General features: G+C 36.9%; 1 protein-coding gene across 16 annotated transcripts in view; it reads left to right on the top strand.

Moving 5' to 3' along the window:
* NRIP1 (nuclear receptor interacting protein 1) overlaps positions 1–22056 on the top strand; it is a 159850-nt gene that overhangs the window by 78453 nt on the left and 59341 nt on the right. For 11 of the 16 annotated variants that reach the window (XM_067034933.1, XM_067034928.1, XM_067034932.1 and 8 more), the window contains one exon: positions 9447–16728. The exons of 4 other annotated variants lie outside the window; for them this stretch is intronic. In XM_067034933.1, the coding sequence (XP_066891034.1) occupies positions 9805–13275 (3471 nt within the window). In that variant the 5' untranslated portion in view covers positions 9447–9804 and the 3' untranslated portion in view covers positions 13276–16728. Of the gene's footprint in view, positions 1–9446; positions 16729–16790; positions 17039–22056 lie in introns of those variants that run through there. One more of the 16 variants, XR_010840807.1, reaches the window with a different exon arrangement.

Raw genomic sequence — 22056 nt, 5'->3', positions numbered from 1 at the left:
AATGATGTATATAATAGAGATTCTCACAAAGCTAAAGTATTTCGCTTTTGGGTGTTAAAATAATTTTATTAAATAATGCTCATAGTAGATAGTAGTAGTTGTTTCTGATGATCTTAATTGCTAAAGTAAAGGTTGTTCTGAAATATTTTTGGTCCAGTAAGTGAAGTCAGGAAGGCTCAGACCTATGTGACCTAGACTGTTCTTCCTGCTTCTTCTCCAGCTCGTAGGAGCCTCTTCCAAAGCCTCCTCACTACCCACACTCCAGTCTATAGCTGAGTGTCAGGTGCCATGGCAAGGGCCATGCAGACTGTCCCTGATCATGGGCTGAACGTGCCTGGCACCTGGATAGCAGGTCTCAGGTTGGCAGCCACTGGCCATAGCTCCTAAGATTATTACTTCAGACGTTTGCTTCTGTGTACTGATGAGCGAGAGACGTTGTGGAAAGGTATGGGTGGTAGTTTCACAGTCAAAATGAAACCACTTAAAGTTAAGTAGCCTACTGACGGTGTGCCAGTAGCTTTATCTCCCTAGTTGAAGAACGTATTTTAACACGTTACTTGTTACTTTCAACGTTACCTGTCAATATTTAGAGACATAGAAATTCTCCAGGTACATTGTGCGTATTCTTGTTGTTTTGCTCACTAATCCCCTGGGGTGGGAGCCTGTTAAGTTCATTGACCCCTTTCTTCCCTTTACACATATCACCACTGTGTCTCTCTGTCCATGGATTGTGTCTGTAGCGATACTTCTCTGCCACAGACTGACTAAAACCCTCAATCTAGAAAGCTTGGTGTTCTGGGCCATTATGGGCAAGCGTGGAGTCATAATGTTTTTATTATTTCTGGAAAATCAAGTCAGAGTTCACACAGCAAGGTGGCACTTTCACCCAGAACATATTTATTCATTGATAAGTGATTCCTCTAAATAGACTTTAATATAGTATATTTTACAAGGAATTCTGTTTGTTTTCAACTAGAAAATATGTCAATAGATTTTGTGATCAAAGTTTGATGTACAAATGGGTGCCCATTACTGGTAACTTTCATATACCCTTGGTCTGCTTCTGATTGGTAAAAGGAAGTTCCATTTGCAGTGGTATTTAATTTGACAATTTTTTTTTTCCTTTTTCCTTTGTTATTGAGAAACTAGCAGACCTTCTAGGATAGGATAATTCTGGTGTTTTCATTGCAACCTACTTAATTCATCAAAAATAATTTTGCAAAATAAAAAACTGATAATTGAGAACATTTACATGTTCATGTATCATAATTTGCAAGTTATATCAAGTTACAGCAGGTGATGCTTAATGTAACAAGGAAGGCTTTTATATTATAAATTTACCCCAACAGCATTATGCATTCTTAAAAATAATTTCTTGGTCAGAGTGCTTCAGTAAGAACATTCATCACATAACTCTTGGTTTCATAAATGTAATTTAAGATAAATTAAGTATCTTGTTTGAGCAGCTGAAACAAAAGGCATGGTCTTGTTAGATAATTATACTATTCAATAATATACTCCATTAAGAGTCACTTTCGTTGCTGCTGCTGATAACCAAAGTTTCTTCGTATATGTATAATTTGGAAATTATCACGGAAGACTATGGACACATTGTAAAGTTTTTCTGGTTGAACCGATTTTTAGCAGTTAGATCTGTGTATTAGGGCAGAAGTGACCCAAGACGTTGAGAAATAGACAGTTTGCATTTTAGCTGGTACAAAGGCTTAGAGGTGTCGAGGAGCATGGTCGATTCAGGAACCTGTAAGTTAAATCAGTTTCAAAGTTGTCACGTGGCAAGGATCAGTTATAACAAATGAATAAATAAATACCCAAGAATAATACACATATACATACACACACGTAAAAACTCATGATTCTGAAACATACATACACTACTCTCCTTTCTTACTGTGTGATCCAGTACAACATTTTTAGTAGAACATACTTTATAACAAAAAGCGCATAAAGACCTTGTCTTCAAAGATGGGGAACCTTTTTAAAACATAGTGTACCCCTGTGAGTAAATGCAGAATGTCTGGTAAGTGTACTAAAAGCCCCAGGATCAGTGCCAGCTGTTACATCAGTTCTGTTGGTAATCTTTCTTACTGATCTATGACCTTGACCTTGTGTTTATGTCTGTATGTCAAATCTATTTTAGGGCTAGGGAAACTATAGTTGAGTTTAATAGGATTTATGCTCCAGTCTCAAAGGATGTTCTTATATATATATACACACACACACACACACACACACACACACATATATATATATATACACAAATATATGTAATGTGTGTATATATATATATAGATATAGAGATATGTATATATCTATATATATACACATACATACTATAAACACTCAATTCCAGGAAAAGAAAGTACCATTTTCCATTATATTTCATATTGTGATAGAAATTGGAAATTATTATGCTTTTCAAATCTGATAGAAAGCACCAGTTACTTTGAAGAACTATTGGAAAAGGTTAGGAGAAGCTCTACCCTGTTCGTTTTATATTTAAACCCTTTTTTCCACACTTATGTGCCACCAAATAATTTGTTAATAATTATTTTGTGTTTCTTCAGAGAAGCTATTGTTTAACTGAAGGCAGTGAACAGACATTAATATTAATGCTGAGTATCACAGGTATTCTTTATCATATAATAATTCTCTTCCTGGGTTTTTTAAAACTACACTTAGAATTTAATTTTATTTAAAAATATTCTAGTTTCTGTGTTTTCAAGATAATGCAGCACAGCATCCATGAAGGTGTTCCATTTTGGAGTAGAAATTATTTGGCAGTTAAGCTCTGTCTCTAGCTCCTTTGATTCTGTGAGCCTTTTTAATTTAAAATCTCTAACTTCATACTCTTAACTTTGATTATAAATTGAATTTTTATGTAAACTACAGAGGCAGAATAAAATGGATAGTGGGCTTACTGAATTCTGATTCATAGACATAAGCCTTTTGAGAATAATTCAGAACAAAGAAGCTCTTCTTTATTTCACTGTATCATTTATAGGAGATACTTATTTCCATCTCCAGGACAATGTTTTTTACCTCTCATGCATTTGTCTATGTCATCAAGGGTCTTAAATCTTTACTATTGCATTTTATTCAGTATATAGTCATTGAGAGATAAGCAAAAGCTCCAGTTTGAATATAAGCTCATATTTAGCTTTTAAATAAACATCTGTTTGAAATTCTGTGCCCCAGTAAAGAAAGTAGTGAAGATAAACAACTGGGGGATTGAATGGGTAGGGTGTATGGCTATTTCAAAATCATTTCCTTCCCCTAGAATGCACTACAAAGATGATAGAACATACTGGTCAGGGCTATTTCCACAACTTTTATGACAGCCTGTCTTCTTTCTGGTTAAAATGCTTGTCATTTTTATCAACTACAGTTTGATAAATTACTTGGAATCATAGAAATAAAATTCTAGAGTTGAAGAGGTCCTCAGATACATATGTCCTTCTGTTGAACACTCAAGTCAGTCAAGCCCTAACGTCTCCTAGTGAGTCTCTTAATAGGGAAAGTGAGTGACACTATTTTACTCCTGTGGAAGCAGCTGACACCAAGTTAAAGCTGATGGGCCTGGAAGGTAGGAGCAAATTTGCCCTTGGGCAAAAATATGTAAGTCCCTCAGGTTGCAATGGAGAGCAATCTGGGCAGCTGTTTTACTCACTACAGTGTCAGTAGGTTCTGTTGCCAATCTCTGAAGAGTATTTACACCTAAAATGAGAACCCCTGGGACAGGGCCAGAAGCTCTTGTGGTCTAATTTTAAATGTTAAGGCCCTCAGTTGAGCAAAATGTTTTCAGGTGGGTATTTTCTTGGCACCCATCAGGTTGAACATCTTTTGATAGATAATGCTACAATGAAAATTATCTTGGAATTTAAATTATATGAAAGGACATATACTAATTCTGATTTATTTTTCAAAAAATTAGAAGTATATTCTAATAAATAAAATACCAGGCCTCCTCCTTTACTATGCCCATTATGATTCCCAGCTGTAAAATGGCAACAATTGAACATTTCTTTTATTATTTTTCTTAACTTTTTTTCAAAACTAACTTTTAACTTATAGTAGAGGATTCACTATAGTCTTCACTTTTCAGTGAAGTCCAGGACTATTATCTGAAATTTTACTTTCCTTTATTGTTCTATGACATTAAGTGTTGGGTTTTATATATTCTAACTTTTCATCGGCCCTTGGTTTAGAAAGCTAATCTCATCTATTTGCATAAAATGTTTGGTGTTACATCTTCTTGATAAATTTTTCTTGGGTTTTGTTTTTTTTGTTGGTTTTTTTCCTGTTCAGCTCCTAAAACTTTCTTTCAAAGTCTCCCCTTGGAGAACACCAGGAGTTCTCTGAATTATTTGCCTGGATTTGTATTGCTTAAGTAAAAGTTTCCATAATTAGGACTTTTGAACCTTCTTAGTACTTACATATTTTTCTTCTAATGCTTACTGAAACATCTTAATGTTTGTCTTTCCTTTTGCATAAAATTGCATCCCCAAAATACTCTACAGTGAAACTTAGGTAATATTGTCCAATAGGAGTACCCTCTCAGTTCCTTCTGCATTTTGAGGAACCAGAGCCAAGAATCCAAATGCTCATTAAAGTGGCATTGCAGAAATACCTTTAAATTCAATACTCAAACAGGTGTTACTTGATAATGCAGAAGAAGTTGGAGATTTCATGGAAACAATTGGAAGTCGTGAGGTATTCATTAGACATCATTTAAATAGCATACAAAGTGACTTCATAGATGTTTAATCATTGCAATGTGTTTTTAATGAAGAATTTGATTACTAATGAGATACTGAATCCTTTCCTTAAATACAGCTAGAGAAAGACCTTTCTCATGTATTTTCAACCAAAAGTAGTCCCACGTATAAGAATCCTATTAGATGCGTCCTTCATTTATCCAAGTGAAATCTTTTTACTTGGACTTTACCATTTATAAAAGTGTTTAAAAATTCAGCGAATTTTCCCTTTGTTTAAAAAGCCATTTCCAAATAGAAAATGTAAAACAGTGCAATGGAAATATTTTGCTTTAGAGAATCAATATAACACCTAGTTAGGAATTGTTAATATGCAAATTATTTACAACTGTCTTTTATCAAAGCGCTAAGAAAAAAGTTATGACATTATGTTGAAGTCTTATTTTTCAAGTTCTTTTTCTTAAATGTAGCTTTTTAGAAAAACATACTCTAAATTCAAGCATTTTACTAGATATTTCATTAAACTAGTCTGCATATTGAAACTTGGATCTTTGCCAAAATCTATCTGTGCATATGGCCAAGACTGCTTGAAATTCATTTATGGTTTAGATTGATTTTATTATTTTTAATAATTCTGTCCTGCCACAACAATAATTCTTTTTGCTGCATGCTAGTGGACCAATAAAATCTCAATTTTATTAAATTTAAAGATATTTTTATGCTTATAAACAATTTTATATTAATAAAAGGAAGATTTCATTTATAATTTTAACACTGTAAAATGGTTATACATGAATTTTATTAAATTATCTTGAAATGCATTAACCCTTGGTATATAATCAGGGTTCTTTGAGCCCAGTTTTAGTTTGAAGTTGTTAGTTTGGTAGGAAGGATTGTATTTTATGACTTTTATTCTTTTTTAATGTTTCAATGAATGTGTTTTCAATAGAAAAAAACATTATATCTTGTTATTACCATGTGTATCCATTGGAACTTTTTATAACTCAAACATACATTATGGAATCCTAGTGATCTTATTTTTCCTGTATCTTTAATCATTTTGCCCTTTTATCATTTTGGAAATTAATTCATCATTTACTTCCAACTGTATGATATAAAGACTAAGATTATAAGCCAAAGGAAGTTAATGAAGGTGCCTAGAAAGATGGTACAGTAGTGAAATATGCCATCATTATTGTATCATCTTCAGTTTTCTAATAGCATAGCCTGTTAATACTGTATTATCTCTTTCAAGAGTGTAAAAAATGTTTGGAGATTATCTTTGTAATCTTTCTATTTTGTTTTAAATTTGTAGTAAGTATAGTTGAGAATTCAGAATTTTTTATTTTCCATCCCTAATGTTAAAGAGAAGAAAGTTGGCATAGGAAGATGCTTCAATTAGATGAGTCACTGGATGAGTGCGAAGAGACTGATAGTAGCATTCTATACTTGATTGATGATGGTGACATTGAGTGTATAAGCAACATCTCGGACTATTGTCTTCAGATGACAGTATCCAAGATGAATTTTCTCAAACTCAAGGATCAATGAGTGAACAATATAGTTCTTTTCCCCCCCAGCTTAATTGAGATATAATTGACATACCATATTTTATAAGGTGTGTAATGTGATGATTTGATATGCACATGATTACCAAAGTGAGGTTAGTTGACATATCCATCACTTCACATAGTTACCATAACAATATAGTCCTAAGACAAAAAGGAAATACAGTATTTTCCTCCAGTTAGTTGCTAATTAGGAAGGACTTCATTCAGTATTTTGTGACAAGAACCTCGCCTGCCCTATCTTGGTTCTTTTATGATGTTGACACACCCACATTTTTTGAAACAGAAGTGTACAAATACACACGGCTGGTGTGTAACAAGAGATTGGAAGGAAGTAGATGACATGAAAATGACATAATTCTTTGGATTGATCACTGTAATTGGTATTAATAAATCTAAAAATAAAAAAATATTTTGCAGTTATGTAACAAGGAAGATTTCTGTCCTCCTTTCCTCAGTATAATTTTGAGCTGTCCACGTTTTCCAAAATAACACATTTTGAATTATCCAAGTACAAGAAGAAGACTCAGAAGTGATGATTAAGCTAGAACCTTTTAGGACATGTATTTGAAATCTGGAATTGGCATTTACAGGGTATTCCCGGGTTCATGCATGACAGTAGTTGAGCTATCAGTTCCAAAGTGCCTTGCCCATTTCAGATATTTTATCCTTCAAAACCAGGAAAATATAGAATTAAGAACTGGGTTTGCCATGTGTAAATTCTTATTAAAAATTCTCAAGAAGTTGTTTTACATTATCTCTTTATTCTTCTGTAAATTATTCATAAGTTGACCTCTAAGTCGTGATGAAATGTTCATTGGACCCAGGTGGTAAATGGTGGTGACTGTTTTTCTTGGTATACTGAGGGTTAAATGAATTCATTAAAATTATAAAGAGCTGATTTTGATTTAGACTGATAATTCCAAAATCAAAATTAAGTCATTTCTTGGTATAATAAATGTTACACTAAATTTTTTTTGTTCAAACCAGAAAATCTTTTTCTAAAAATTTTATGGAAACACCCTATAAATATGACAGCTAAGTTGAAATAGACATTGTTCAGTCAGCTTTTAATTTATCACTGGGTAGGTTTTATTTTTTTCCCATTCACATATATATATGTATGTAGTTTTAGTGTTCATTAAAGAAATCTTTCTTCATTTTGCCTGTCATGCCTACCAACCTAATGTTTGAAGACAGGCTATTAATGTATTTTAGTTTCTAAACTGAATTTTTCCTTCTAAACCTCATGAGAGTTGCAAAGTTTGAGAGACCTTCATTTGAATTCTTTTTCCTATTTTTTTTTCTGCCCCCTCAGTACTTTTACACTCCCCCTTTGGTCCTTCTTACCTTCCATAAACCAAATATTTTGGATAATTCTTCCCTTTCTGCAGAAATCACGTAACAAGTGTTTGCTGTACAAGTCAAGTCTCTTCCTTATTTTGTTTATGAAGAGAGTATGGAATATTTTTAAATAGACATGTATACAAGCTCTAATATTTAAAATCTTTGTTGAAGCTAAAAATAAACCAGTAGATCCACTGACAAGCTAATGAATCACAGTATTTTGTAAAATATTCCAGTTGTTAAATATATTGCTTGCAAATCTCCAGAAAAGCCTAGTTTTCAAATGTGTGTTGACATTTAGGTATTTGTAACTGACTGTACTCAGGTAGTATTCAACACTTGGCAGCATTCTTAAGTAATATGTATGTAAAATCAAGTAAGCCAACTATATGTCGGTGATTCAAAAATAATGTGGTTGGGTTGCCTTTCCACTGGAAGAGTCAGGTTAATAACAACTAGCTTTAAATCAAACGATTTTAACCTTAAAAAGTTTTTAAAAACCAGGTTTCTATGAAAAGCTCTTTTTCTTCTTGTTCATGTAGTTGGTGCTGTTTATAGAATTTTCTTTTCAAAGAAGTTAATGAAAAATAACCACTTTAACTTAGAATTTTCTGAGAACGATTATTCCTCTTTCCTTCAGATCTATTCTAAATTTGTTTCTTGCCCACTCTTCTACAGGATGATGTGATAGCTTAGTGTAAACACATAGTTATACTTTTATGTGTTACAGTAACCACATTTTCGAAACTAAAAATTGGTGCAAGGACCCTAATACATTTTTTTAAATAATGACTTTCATTTTTAAGTCTTCTAAAAAAAATTTTTTAATCACATGTAACATTTTATCTATCCTTATTGAGAACAGTGTTACACACAAAGAAATAGCATGGGTAGGGAGGAGGAGTATTTTATTATATATTAGGAACATTCTAGAAACTTAGGGTTATAGATTCACCTGTAACCTGTATTCTGCATCTGCTAGGAATAAACCTCATTTTAAAAATTCTACATGGAGCACATGTGTGGGGATTTTAAAACAGATACGTTAAGCCTTTGATAGACGTGAATGAGCATCTGAAGGATCACTCTTCTGTTTTTAATAAGTCGTGGTAAGAACTAGGGGTGAATAAGCTTGTGATGATATGTAAATGTTTGTGAGTATGACTAAGACTATCACAATTTGCACAGGCCTACAAAAGAATCTAATACTTGTTAGTCACTTCCAATTCTTTGAAAACGGAAATTCTCCAGATTACTTATGGGATGTCTGATGTTTGGGGGATGATATCAGAAGTGAATGTGTTGTGTCGGCCTCAACCTCACATCAAACTCGTTAGATGAGTCCATGTCTCGTGGATCTCTTTTCCTCTTTCAGTACTTCTCTTGTTCCTTCCTAAGCTCCTCAAGATGTAAGGAAGCTCATTCTAGCCCCTCATAGAGCGGTGGTGCTGTAGAAAAGGCTTAGCATTCACATCACTTTGCAGAAAGGTGTTTATAAAAATTCAGAAACTTGGTGGACTTTTGAAAAGACAGTTATGTAACATTCAAGTATTTTCTCTTCTCTGATTGGATCATTTTAACAATATGGATTAATCCATAGGATTTCCAGTAGCGATTTCCAATTTAATAGGAATAACAATAACATAAATTACTAAAGAAGTGACTACAGTGCACATATGTGTATATTGTATGTATACACTTGGAAACTGACAAGTGCCGTATTTTTCTGCTTACAGGTATCACAGCATAATTCTAATGCTTCACCTCCTTAACTATTTTTTATTTATTTATTTTATAGAACATTGATATTTGCATTTATTGTGGAACAAAAGATGAAGAAGGAGAAGCAGTATATTCACTAAGGATTCTATCTGCTTGCTGCCGCAGACCTGTGTGTTGAGGAATTCTGCTGCTGCTGCTTGCTTGGGAGTTATCAGCTTTGCAGTCGGGCTGCGCTGGGAGTCTGCCTGCCTCTTGTCTCGTCATTGCCAACCAGCAGACCAATCCCGGTCGGAACGGAACCGTACACCTCTGTCTAATTACTATGGAAGGTGAGAAACCGACATTCACTAATTGAAGTTACATCTCACTCGCCCACAGAAAACCATTCTTCAGAGTGAATAGAAACCAAGCCTTTGTGAACACTTCTATTGAACATGACTCATGGAGAAGAGCTTGGCTCTGATGTGCACCAGGATTCTGTGGTTTTAACTTACCTAGAAGGATTACTAATGCATCAGGCCGCAGAGGGATCAGGTACTGCCATCGACAAAAGGTCTGCTGGCTGTAATGAAGAAGATCAGAACTTTAGCATTTCTGGTAATGCATTTCCCACCTGTCAAAGTAATGGTCCAGTTCTCAATACACATACATATCCGGGATCTGGCATGCTGCATCTCAAAAAAGCCAGACTCTTGCAGTCTTCTGAGGACTGGAATGCAGCGAAGCGGAAGAGGCTGTCTGATTCCATCGTAAATTTAAACGTAAAGAAGGAAGCTTTGCTGGCTGGCATGGCTGACAGTGTGCCTAAAGGCAAACAGGATAACACGGTACTGGCCTCTTTGCTTCAGTCGTTCAGCTCTAGGCTGCAGACTGTTGCTCTGTCACAACAGATTAGGCAGAGCCTCAAGGAGCAAGGATACGCCCTCAGTCATAATTCTTTAAAAGTGGAGAAAGATTTAAGGTGCTACGGTGTCGCATCAAGTCACTTAAAAACTTTGCTGAAGAAAAGTAAAGCTAAAGATCAAAAGCCTGATACCAGTCTCCCTGATGTAACCAAAAACCTTATCAGAGATAGGTTCGTAGAGTCACCTCATCACGTTGGACAGAGTGGCACAAAGGTCATGAGTGAGCCCCTGTCATGTGCTGCAAGATTACAGGCTGTCGCAAGCATGGTGGAGAAGAGGGCTAGTCCTGCCACTTCACCCAAACCAAGTGTTGCTTGTAGCCAATTAGCATTACTCCTTTCAAGCGAAGCCCATTTACAGCAGTATTCTCGAGAACACGCTTTAAAAACACAAAATGCAAATCAGGCGGCAAGTGAAAGACTTGCTGCTATGGCCAGATTACAAGAAAATGGCCAAAAGGATGTGGGCAGTTTCCAGTTCTCAAAAGGAATGTCAAGCCATCTTAACGGTCAGGCAAGAACATCATCACACAAACTCATGGCTAGCAAAAGTACAACATTTCAGACTCCGATGGGCATTGTTCCTTCTTCCCCCAAAAATGCAGGCTATAAGAACTCACTGGAAAGAAGCAGTGCAAAACAAGCTGCTAGTAACAGTTTGCTTTTACATCTTCTGAAAAGCCAGACCATACCTAAGCCAATGAACGGCCACAATCATAGTGAGAAAGGAAGCCTTTTTGAGGAGAGCAGTACACCCACAACTATTGATGAATACTCAGATAACAATCCTAGTTTTACCGATGATAGCAGTGGTGATGAAAGTTCATATTCCAACTGTGTTCCCATAGACTTGTCTTGCAAACACCGCATCGAAAAACCAGAACCTGACCAGCCTGTTTCTCTGGATAACTTAACTCAGTCCTTGCTAAACACTTGGGATCCGAAAGTCCCCGAAGTAGATAACAGAGAAGATCAGGATACCTCAAAGAATTCTAAGCTAAATTCGCACCAGAAAGTAACCCTTCTTCAGTTGCTACTTGGCCATAAGAGTGAAGAAAAGGTAGAAGGAAACAACAGCCCTCAGGAACCACACAGTGATGGGACAAAGTTCAGCACACATAACTACACGCGGACTTCTGTCATAGAAAGCCCTAGTACCAGCAGGACTACTCCAGTGAGCACTCCACCATTACTTGCATCCACCAAAGCTGAGTCTCCCATCAACCTTTCCCAACACTCTCTGGTCATCAAATGGAATTCCCCACCGTATGCCTGTGGCCCTCAGTCTGAAAAGCCAACGAATACTGCATCGAACCACTTGATGGACCTTACAAAAAGCAAAGAATCGCAAGGGGAGAAACCAGTCCAAAATGAAGGCACACAAAACTCTGCCACTTTCAGTGCCAGTAAACTGTTACAAAATTTAGCACAATGTGGAATGCAGTCTTCAGTGTCAGGGGAAGAGCAGAGACCCAGTAAACAGCTGCTGAGTGTAAACACAGAGAAACCTACAGGTATGACCGATAGACTAAATAGCCCTCTGCTCTCAAATAAAACAAATGCAGTTGAAGAAAATAAAGCATTCGGCAGTCACGCAACAGGTCCTGAACCAGGACTTTCTGGTTCTGAAATAGAAAATCTGCTTGAAAGGCGCACCGTCCTCCAGTTGCTGCTGGGAAACCCCAACAAAGGGAAGCCCGAAAAGAAAGAGAAGATGCCCTTAAGAAATGAAAGTACTCAGGAACATACAGATAGAGCTTTAAGTGAACAAATATTGATGGTGAAAATAAAATCTGAGCCTTGCGATGACTTGCATACGCATACCACAAATGTGCCCTTGAGCCACGAAGCTCAGGGCACCCCCTTCTTAGGCGTGGCTCCTGCCTTGCAGGGAAGCACAGCTGTCTTACCAGACTCCGAGGACTTCAAATCGGAGCCCGTCTCACCTCAGGATTTTTCTTTCTCTAAGAACGGTCTGCTAAGTCGACTGCTGAGACAAAACCAAGAGAGTCACCTGGCTGATGACCTGGACAGCAGTCACAGAAATAGTGAACTGACACTTCTAGAATCAAAGAGTCTTTGCATGGTCCCTAAAAAAAGGAAGCTTCATACTGAGCCGTTAGAAAATCCGTTTAAAAAGATGAAAAATAACATAGTCGATGCTGCAGACAGTCACAGTGCTCCGAAGGTGCTGTATGGGTCCTTGCTTAACCAGCAAGAGCTGAAGCTTAGCAGAAATGATCTTGAGTTTAAATATCCTGCCAGTCATGGTTCAGCCAGTGAAAGTGAACACAGGAATTGGGCCAGAGAGAGCAAAAGCTTCAACGTCCTGAAACAGCTGCTGCTCTCAGAAAACTGTGTGAGAGATTTGTCTCAGCACAGGAGTAATTCTGTCGTCGACAGTAAAAAAAAAGGACACAGAAACAGTGTGACCAGTGGCAAGCCTGAATTCAGCATTTCTTCTTTAAACGGACTGATGTACAGTGCTGCTCAGCCCAACAGCTGCAGGGGCCACAGGACATTTCCGTACCCAGGTGTAGGAAAACCTCCTGTGAGTCCTCCTTTCCCTGAGCACTTGGGCTGTGCGGGGTCTAGACCAGAATCTGGGCTTGTGAATGGGTGTTCCGTGCCCAGTGAGAAGGGACCCATCAAGTGGGTTATCACAGATGTGGATAAGAATGAATATGAGAAAGACTCTCCGAGACTGACCAAAACTAACCCAATACTGTATTACATGCTCCAGAAAGGAGGCAATTCTGTTACCAGTCGAGAAACACAGGACAAGGACATTTGGAGGGAGCCTTCATCTGCTGAAAGTATCTCACAGGTTACAATCAAAGAAGAGTTACTTCCTGTTGCAGAGACTAAAGCTTCTTTCTTTAATTTAAGAAGCACTTACAATAGCCATATGGGAAATAATGCCTCTCGCCCACACAGTGCAAATGGAGAAGTTTATGGACTTCTGGGAAACGTGCTAACAATAAAAAAGGAATCAGAGTAAAATGTACCTGCCATCCATCTTTGGATCTTCTTAAAACGAACTAGTATGAACTTGAGATCTGTATAAATAAGCGCATGATTTGAGAAAAGCATGGTATAATTGAAACTTTTTCATTTTGAAAAGAATTGGTTACTGTGATGTTTAAATATGCATACTACTTCCTGCTTTACATTAGATGTCATGAGGAAGCTGCTGAACTAGCAATTGGTTGTTTAACACCTTCTTATGCATCAGACAACAACTGTGAGTAGCCCATGAATGATACTCTTTTTTAATCATAAATAATAGGCATAAATTAAAATGTGAATCTCCACCCACAGTGGATTAATGCATTGCTGCCTTTATTAGGGTACTTTATTTTGCTTTTCAGAAGTCAGCGTACATAACACGTTTTTTTTAAAAGTCCAAATTGTTAAATAATAACTCCTTAAAGGATAATTATTGAATCAAAAACCTAATACTGATGCATTTTTTCAGTTCAAAAACAAATTAGAAAAAACTATGCTTACATTTTTCACTTTTGCTAAAAAAAAAAAAAAAGAAAAGAAATTTATTTTTAATTCTTGGAAGGGGTTTTGTGGTTCCTCAATGTGTCTGCCCCACCCCAATCCTTTTCAATATACTATATTTCTTTAAACCTTGTACTACTTAGTAAACATTGATTACAATTGATGGAAGTTTGATAGATCTTTAAAAAAAAAAGGCAGATTTCCATTTTTGTATTTTAACTACTTTACTAAATTAATATTCCTCCTTTTACAGAATTAGGAAAGTTAACATGTATCTTCAGGTGGTTTCCTGAATAGTTGAAATAAGAAGTTGTTTTTAACAAGCAAAATAGCTTTTCTTTGGACAGTTTTCACCATCTCTTGTAAAAGCTACTTCTCACCGTTTCTGTGGTACCTGTGAGTCTTATGACCAGGGTTTCTTAAAGTTGGACTCAGACCACCTGCATTAGAATCATCTGGAGCACTTGTTTTAGAATGCAGATTCCTAGGCAGCATCTCAGATCTACAGACCAAGAATCTCTGCTAAGTGGACCTGGGAATCTTCCTTCTGCATCTTAATATACTCCCTAGGTGTTTCTTCTGCACACTGAAATTTGAATTTTGAAAATTGAAACCATTGCCTATGACTTCTCTCAACACAGGATTGTGAACAAACTATTTGATGCCTATATTTTCCCCAGTGCAGTCACACATCAACTCAAAATTTGCAATATTGTACTTCATATATTACTGTTATGTCTTTGGAAATCGGGTTCAGAATACTTTTTATGACAAAAAAAAATCGGGTGGAGGGGACAACTTTCATATTTGGCTCAACATCTCAGGAAAATCTGTGATTATTTGTGTGTTCTAATGAGTAACATCTACTCAATTAGCCTTAGGGATGGAGTAACAGGGCCACTTACCAAACTCAGGTGATTCCAGGATGGTTTGGCAACTCCTCCTGAATACATCCTTAACTTCTCTTAAAACCATTGTCCTAAGAACAGTGCTGACAAAGATGAAAACATTTATTTCAAACCCAAGAAAGGCACTAAACTCAGATTGACTAAACAAAAAAGTACAAAGGGCACATATACATGACAGATTTGTACACAGTCACTCCATCAGATCTGTTATTTTAATAAGATAGTGATTAAAAGTAAACATTGATGTTTTCCTAGAAGAACTTAATGTACTATTGAGCCGCATGGGGTTTCTATCTTGAAACAAGTCCATGCTTTTCAGTTCAGTTTTTACAATCCACAATTCTTTCACCGGATATTTTTGGGTTTAATTGTGAACTGAGTTAGCAACTGACCTATCAAAAAATTGTTATATAATCGACTATTAATTAGAAGGAAATCTATTTGAAATTGTTCTACTTGAGGTTGTTTCTAAGATTTTTATATTAAAAATGGGCGTTATTTCCTAATATGATCTAAAACCCTAAATGATTATTTTTTTCTCAAAATAATTTGTAAATAGTTACTGGATATATTATAAAATAATAGGAGCAAATATTATGCTACATCATGAGAATTCCACTGGCCAGTGAAGATATTCGACTCCATCCCATCTTTATTCTGTGACAGTCTTATTGTCTACACTGTATAAATAAGCTTTTAAACAAGTCATTTTTTTCTGCCATTGTGAAAGGTCTGGAGCCTTAGAAGTATGCTAGAAAAAATATTGATATTCCCCCTTGGTTAGGGGAAAATGGGCTTTTACAAGGGGGTGAAATTTAGGTCAGGAAAAACAACATCAAGGGCCAGCGTTGCTTTTTTTGTTTGTTTCTTTGGTTGATCAGTTGTTTTTTTGTTGTTGTTACTGTTGTCAACAGTCAAAGAAACGAAGGTATGTCATATATAAATAAACATGACCACAAAGAAGGCTGTTCTGATTTACTGGAGTGTCCCCAATTTGAGTTTAGTATGATTTTAAAGAAGAGCGGTGAGAAAGGGCCTACATCCGTAAATGCACTTCATTTATGCATACGTAGATACAAGGATGCACATATACACATTTTCAAGGACTATTTTAGATATCTAGACAGTTTCTTCCTAATAAAGTCATTTGTGAAAGGGTACTACAGCTCTCATTGACATCAGTAAGGTAGCATTATCTGTTTATTCTCTGCTGCATCTTACAGAAGAGTAAACTGGTGAGAGTATATATTTTATATATATATATATATATATAATATGTATATATATATATTGACTTGTTACATGAAGATGTTAAAATTGGTTTTTAAAGGTGATGTAAATAGTGATTTCCTTAATGAAAAATACATATTTTGTATTGTTCTAATACAACAGAAAAGCCTTTTAATCTCTTTGGTTTCTGTATATTCCATGTATAAGTGTAAATATAATCGGACAGGTTTAAAAATTGTGCATGTCTGTATACAGTTGCAAGTCTGGACAAATGTATAGAGTAAGCCTTTTATTTAAGTTGTGATTACCTGCTGCATGAAAAGTGCATGGGGGACCCTGTGCATCTGTGCATTTGGCAAAATGTCTTAAGCAGTCAGATCAGATACTCACCCCAACATAACAGTATTCCATTTCTGGACATGACTTCCGTGGTTTAAGCTTTGTGAAAGAATGTGCTTTGAATCCAAGGGTCTTAAAACTTTTTAAATCAAGTCAACCACTTTTCAACATAAAGAATTCACACAACTACTTTCATGAATTTTTAAATCCTATTGGAAACATAATAATATACCAGGAGTATTCCAGTGTACTGGAATACAGGCACATTACCATTCATGGTATGAATTCTGGGGTTTACACAGCCAATTTTGATGCGATATGCTCAGTAATATAATTTGTCATTTTTATTAGAAATTTAATTTCTTCATGTGATGTCATGAAACTGTACATACTGCAGTGTGAATTTTTTGTTTTGTTTTTTAATCTTTTAGTGTTTACTTCCTGCAGTGAATTTGAATAAATGAGGAAAAAAATGCATTGTCTCTGGTTTGAAATGATTGTTATTTTCTGGGCTGTCTCCGATTTTCAGGTTTTCCGTAAACATAAAAGTCTCTGGTCATGAAAATAACAACTCTTCAAGAATGCTTTGCCCTTCTCAGAAAAATAAAGGGGAAAAAAAAGAAGGTGGCCTGCGAGTACGTATATCTAGCTAGAGACGGGGCAGTTGAAGCATAGCTCAGAAAGGCAATCAGCCTATATAGCCTGTTCTACCCAGCCTTGATTCTATTGCTTGGTGTGTAACTGGATGGTCATCATGGATTTTTGAAGCGGGGAAAAGTTTGTACAGTGTTCAAAAATAAAGTTGATTTGATATAAACTTGTTTTAAGATAGGATTTTATTAGGTTTTTATCCAAGTTTCAACGGGTGTTAAATTTATTTTTTTTAAAGTCTCCAAACGTTTTGCAAAAATGAATGTGTGCGCTTGCACACATGTGTATGTATACTATATGTGTATAGGTAATGAGTAGTTGAGAATGATAAGCAATGTCCATATGTAATAAGTAATAGAGACCAATTTATTTAGAAAAAGGAAAAAGAACTATACTTGTGAACTGATGGCCTGGGGGAGGCGGTGGGGGGAGGGCATTATTTTTACTAATATATTAATAATAATTTAAGAGGAAGGCATTTTCCCAAAGATCAGTTTCTGTTTTCTGACACTAAAATAGACCTATTAAAATCTCAGATTAAAATCTGAAAATTTTGCACCTTCTCCCTAACAAGTTTATAAACACTGTCTATAAAAATATCCAGATAATAGAAATACATACAGCTGTTCTGCATGATTAAAATATTGAAAAGTTACGCTTTGCTGTCTGTACAGACACTGTCATCGGAACTGGAGATGCACAGACACGTTTTGTTTTGTTTATCGATTTATACGGTAAAAAGGCATAACGAGTTCATCGTGTAATAAATTGAGGGATTTTTAAGAAGAAAACCACCCCAGTTAGTAACTTTTCTTGACTATAAGTTAGTGCCAATGACTTTAATATGGAAAGTCTTTCACAATCTAATCAGATTATGATCACCCACTCTGTGCCAAGTTCTATTTCAAGCTTGTTAATGTGGAAATCTTTACAAAGAAATAATTTTGAACAAGTTTTCTCCTACCACTACTATCACTAAACTGTGACCTATTTTGGTTACAGAAAATAGATTTTAAATGTTAAGCATGACGTTTTTCATTTATTCCATCAAATTTAAGAAGTATCTGACGCTAGCACCTTGTAAGGGTTGGTGGAGGAATCTGTTGGCACCATTTAGTATTTATTTACTGCTACATTTCTCTAAATGGTTGGCACGGTAATACTTAACAACATTTTAAAGATGCCGTCTTCGTAGGTAAGTTAAAGACCCTTGCTCGATAAAAAAACCAGAGTTCATGTACTCTTTAGTTGGTAGCAGAATAATTGGAAATAAAATTCAAACCCCATAAACTTCAGTCCTGGGGAAGTGCTGCTGCACTTACGATGCCCTCATTTGCGTGTCTAAAGGTAAATACATAAACCCTTCCGGCAATAGCCAAATTTTAAAGTATCAGTAGTATACTTCTGTAGTCAGAAGAGGATTTTTCAGCCATTCCAAACTGTCCTTTTACAGCCTTTTTACTGACAAAGACCTAGACAGCCTTCTACCGTCCAGCCTTTGCTTTGACCAAACTTCATTGGGTAGGTGCTCTGAGCTTTAAGAAAAGTTTACAGTCCTTTTGGACTGTTCATTTTGTTCTTTTTCTGCTGATACGCATCCACCTCCAAGCACATCTGGAAAAGGAGATGGCCTAACATTGTATGGGTTTCAGAGCCCGTAGTTTTTGAAAGCTGCACCAGCGGGGCCCCAGAGTAGAGCTTCGGTGTTGGTATGTTTTCTGAGATTGTATTTTCCCATAGCTAATTGATTTGAAATGGTAATTTAAGGATAGAACAGTGAGATGACTTCACTATGATTAGAAAACTATTGAAAATTTCTCCCAGGTTGCCCCTAGCAGCCATTGTAGCTAATCTTTCCATGAGGTGCAAATCCTCATAAGACTCGCAGCACCCAGTTGGACGTGCTAGCTGGCCTTGCTGCATCTGGTAGAGTGCCCTTTGACTTCTGGCCCTGCCCGCATTTTCATATTTTCAACTCATTCTCCCACCATCGTTAGATTTTCTGCCCATCACCACCAGTCATTCTGGCGTCCAAAACCTTCCCAAGTAGGAATTCAGTTTCCTGAGCACATCTGGCATCAAGAAGATGCCTTCTTGGCATCACCGTCAACCATGTGACATTCTCTGCCTAAAATACCTCCTTCCTTTGCCCTCTCCTCCCCATCCGTAGCCTTGTAAATTTGTATTTCTCTTCAAAACCTAACAAATATTGCCCCTTCAAAGAACCCTCTGTAGTTCCTTCAGGCCCTGTGTTCCTCAGCTCTCTGCAGTCCCATAATGCTTTGTGTAGACCTCTCTCAATTTCACTCCTTAGAGTGGTTAACAACATACTTTGTATGCCTTCTAAAGGCAAGAAGTGTGAAGTGTGTCCAAATCCTGATATATAACAGTTACTCAGTAAATGTATGACCAGTCAAAGAATGAAAGAAGGTTGATTTCTCCCCACACAGAAACTGAAAGGCTGCCTCCCCTTCCCTGGGCTGGGAAACAAAAGTAATTTACAAGGTTGGGATGCATCCATTTCCCTGAAGCAATGCCCAGTCTCCCAGGCTACCTCTAGCCCTAGGGCTCATGATCTCTGTAGGCCAAGCCAGGCATTCTTTCTTCTGTCCTCTCTAATCTGCAGAGATGCTATCAGCTGAGAAACTCCTAACAAGAGGAGCTGGGTCTTGAGAATGGGAAGGGAACTTGGGGGGTTTTGCCAATGTAGGTCTAATAACCTGTTGTACCATATCTTCTTACAAACAGCAGTGAGCATCTTAGAATTTTTTGCCTTTAGCAAGGAAGCTACCAACCGTTCCAAACATCACACTGAGATAGGCCTGAGGCAAGAATCCATGGCCTCTCCTGCCAATCATGAATAAGTCCATGATGCAGGGGGCTACACTCTCCTGAAGTATCCAGAATCAAACCCAGGCAGAACATGCTCTCTTGATGGGTGTGTTACAACTAACTCCTTGATGATAAGACCCTCACCAGGGTAGGACCTGGATTTAGCATTAGGCTGTTTCAGATCCTCAAGGAAATCTGAGTCCCTACAGGTGTGGAAATGCAAGAGACCAGTGCCACATATGAACTAGTCCACTAGCACACGTATTCACATTCATCAGAGGGCTTTGACAGTGGCAACTTATCCTGAAAGCCACATCAACAGGTTCTAAGAATATCAGAAAAGTAATACAGATGTTCAGTGATTCAGCAGGTGCTTAATAAAGGTGTGCTAAATCACTGTGACAGCAGAAGCTCATCTCTTTCATATGTGTGCAGGTGGACTGAGAGATGTTAATTTCCTTTTATTCTGATAACAAAATTAATAAACTTTTTTAACTGTTGCATCTTATTTGTCCAGAGAAACCACATTTTGTGTTCCCAACCCCGAAGAGAAAGAATAAAGTCTTAGATGAAATCTCTCTTATCATATGTCCAAATGGCTGTGGAAAATCCAAATATAGAGCATATTCAGGAGGAGGAGATTGGCTTTCAGTGGAGATGAAATAGTCCCCTTTCCCTAGCCAAGGACTGATGACTCATGATTTCTACCTGATATAAGGCCCTGGGGAAGAAACAGATGGAAACCTCTGTCTCAAATAAAGGGGACATTTTTAAGTGGATGTTTTATGTAATTAGAGAGATAGTGAAAAGAGCTAGACATATTTAGAGGACAGAGAAGTTTGAAGCACAGTGTCCTTAGTTTTCTAAGAAAGAGGGGACCGTCCCTAAGCTGTTCTCTTCCTATGAGCTCCTTTCTAGCTTAAGCGAATCAAGAAGGCGTCTAATCTTAACCATATTAATAGAAAATAATCATACACTCATCAAAGGTAAGGAGTTTCTTGTGAGTCTGGATATTTAAAATCAGGTGGGGATTTTTTGCGTTGTTTTTGGTTTTATTTTTTTTCCCCAGCATCTCTTCATACTTGGGTAAGGTTGTAGACTTGCAGGACTGGGATATGAGACCAGGGAACGGAGTGATAAGAAGCTTATGAACTTAACATTTCCCCTAAAACCAAACCAGACAGCAACCTAACAACCATCAAAGCATCATGCTTATTTACCCAACTGGCCTTAATGAGCAAAACAGTATTAAGGGTGAGGTGATCATGCTAAAGCTGTCTTCCAGGACTCGCTTTTGCTCCAAATTGTTAACTGATAGTAATGCAAGAAAGGTTCCCAGAAGCCAAAGTGCAACTTTCAAAGTGAATAGTCAAAGTGCAACTTTTTAAAATAACAGTGACATTGATGCCACTAGATTAATGGGACCGTATAGTACTTAGAGACTGTTTCTGATCATCGCCAAGTGAAATCTTACTGAAGCAGGAATACAGGCCAGAGCTCAAACACATCATCCAACTTACCAGGTTGCTTGCTTGCTTCCTTATTTCCTTCCTTCCTTTTTCTCTTTCCTCTTTCTCTCTCTCTCTCTCGTTCTTTTTCTTTTCTTTTTCTTTTTAGTGGAATAGATTTAAGGAGATGTAATTGATATACTGTACAATTTACCCATTTAAAGTGTACAGTGATTTTTAGTATATTAATGGAGTCACTAGATAACTAATATCGTTTCTGTCTATAGAGTTAGATGTTGGATGTTTCATATAAGTGATATCGTACAATACGTGACCTTTTGTGAATGGCTTTATTCCCCTTAGTGTTTTCAAGGTTCATCCATGTTATAGCATGTATCAGTACTTTCCTCTTTGATTGCTGAATAATTTCCCATTATATGTATGTCATTTTATCAGTTGATGGACATTTGGGTTGTTTTCTTTTTTAGCTGTTATGAATATTTTTGCTGTGAACTTTGTTATTGTAGTCACTCATCAAAAACAGGATGGATGGGCTTTCCTGGTGGCGCAGTGGTTGAGAGTCCGCCTGCCGATGCAGGGGACGCGGGTTCGTGCCCCGGTCCAGGAAGATCCCACATGCCGCGGAGCGGCTGGGCCCGTGAGCCATGGCCACTGAGCCTGCGCGTCTGGAGCCCGTGCTCTGCAACTGGAGAGGCCACAACAGTGAGAGGCCCGCGTACCACAAAAAAAAAAAAAAAAACAGGATGGACAACCAATCAACATTTGGTTTGGATATTGCCACACATGAAGTATGAGGGTATGAAGTCAATTGACTGTAAATGTAGGGGTTCATTTCTGGACTCT

The sequence above is a fragment of the Kogia breviceps genome, chromosome 5, assembly GCF_026419965.1.
Source record: "Kogia breviceps isolate mKogBre1 chromosome 5, mKogBre1 haplotype 1, whole genome shotgun sequence".
NCBI lineage: Eukaryota > Metazoa > Chordata > Mammalia > Artiodactyla > Physeteridae > Kogia > Kogia breviceps.
The sequence above is the reverse complement of the archived record's forward strand: the minus strand, read 5'-3'. Positions and strand labels throughout refer to the sequence as shown.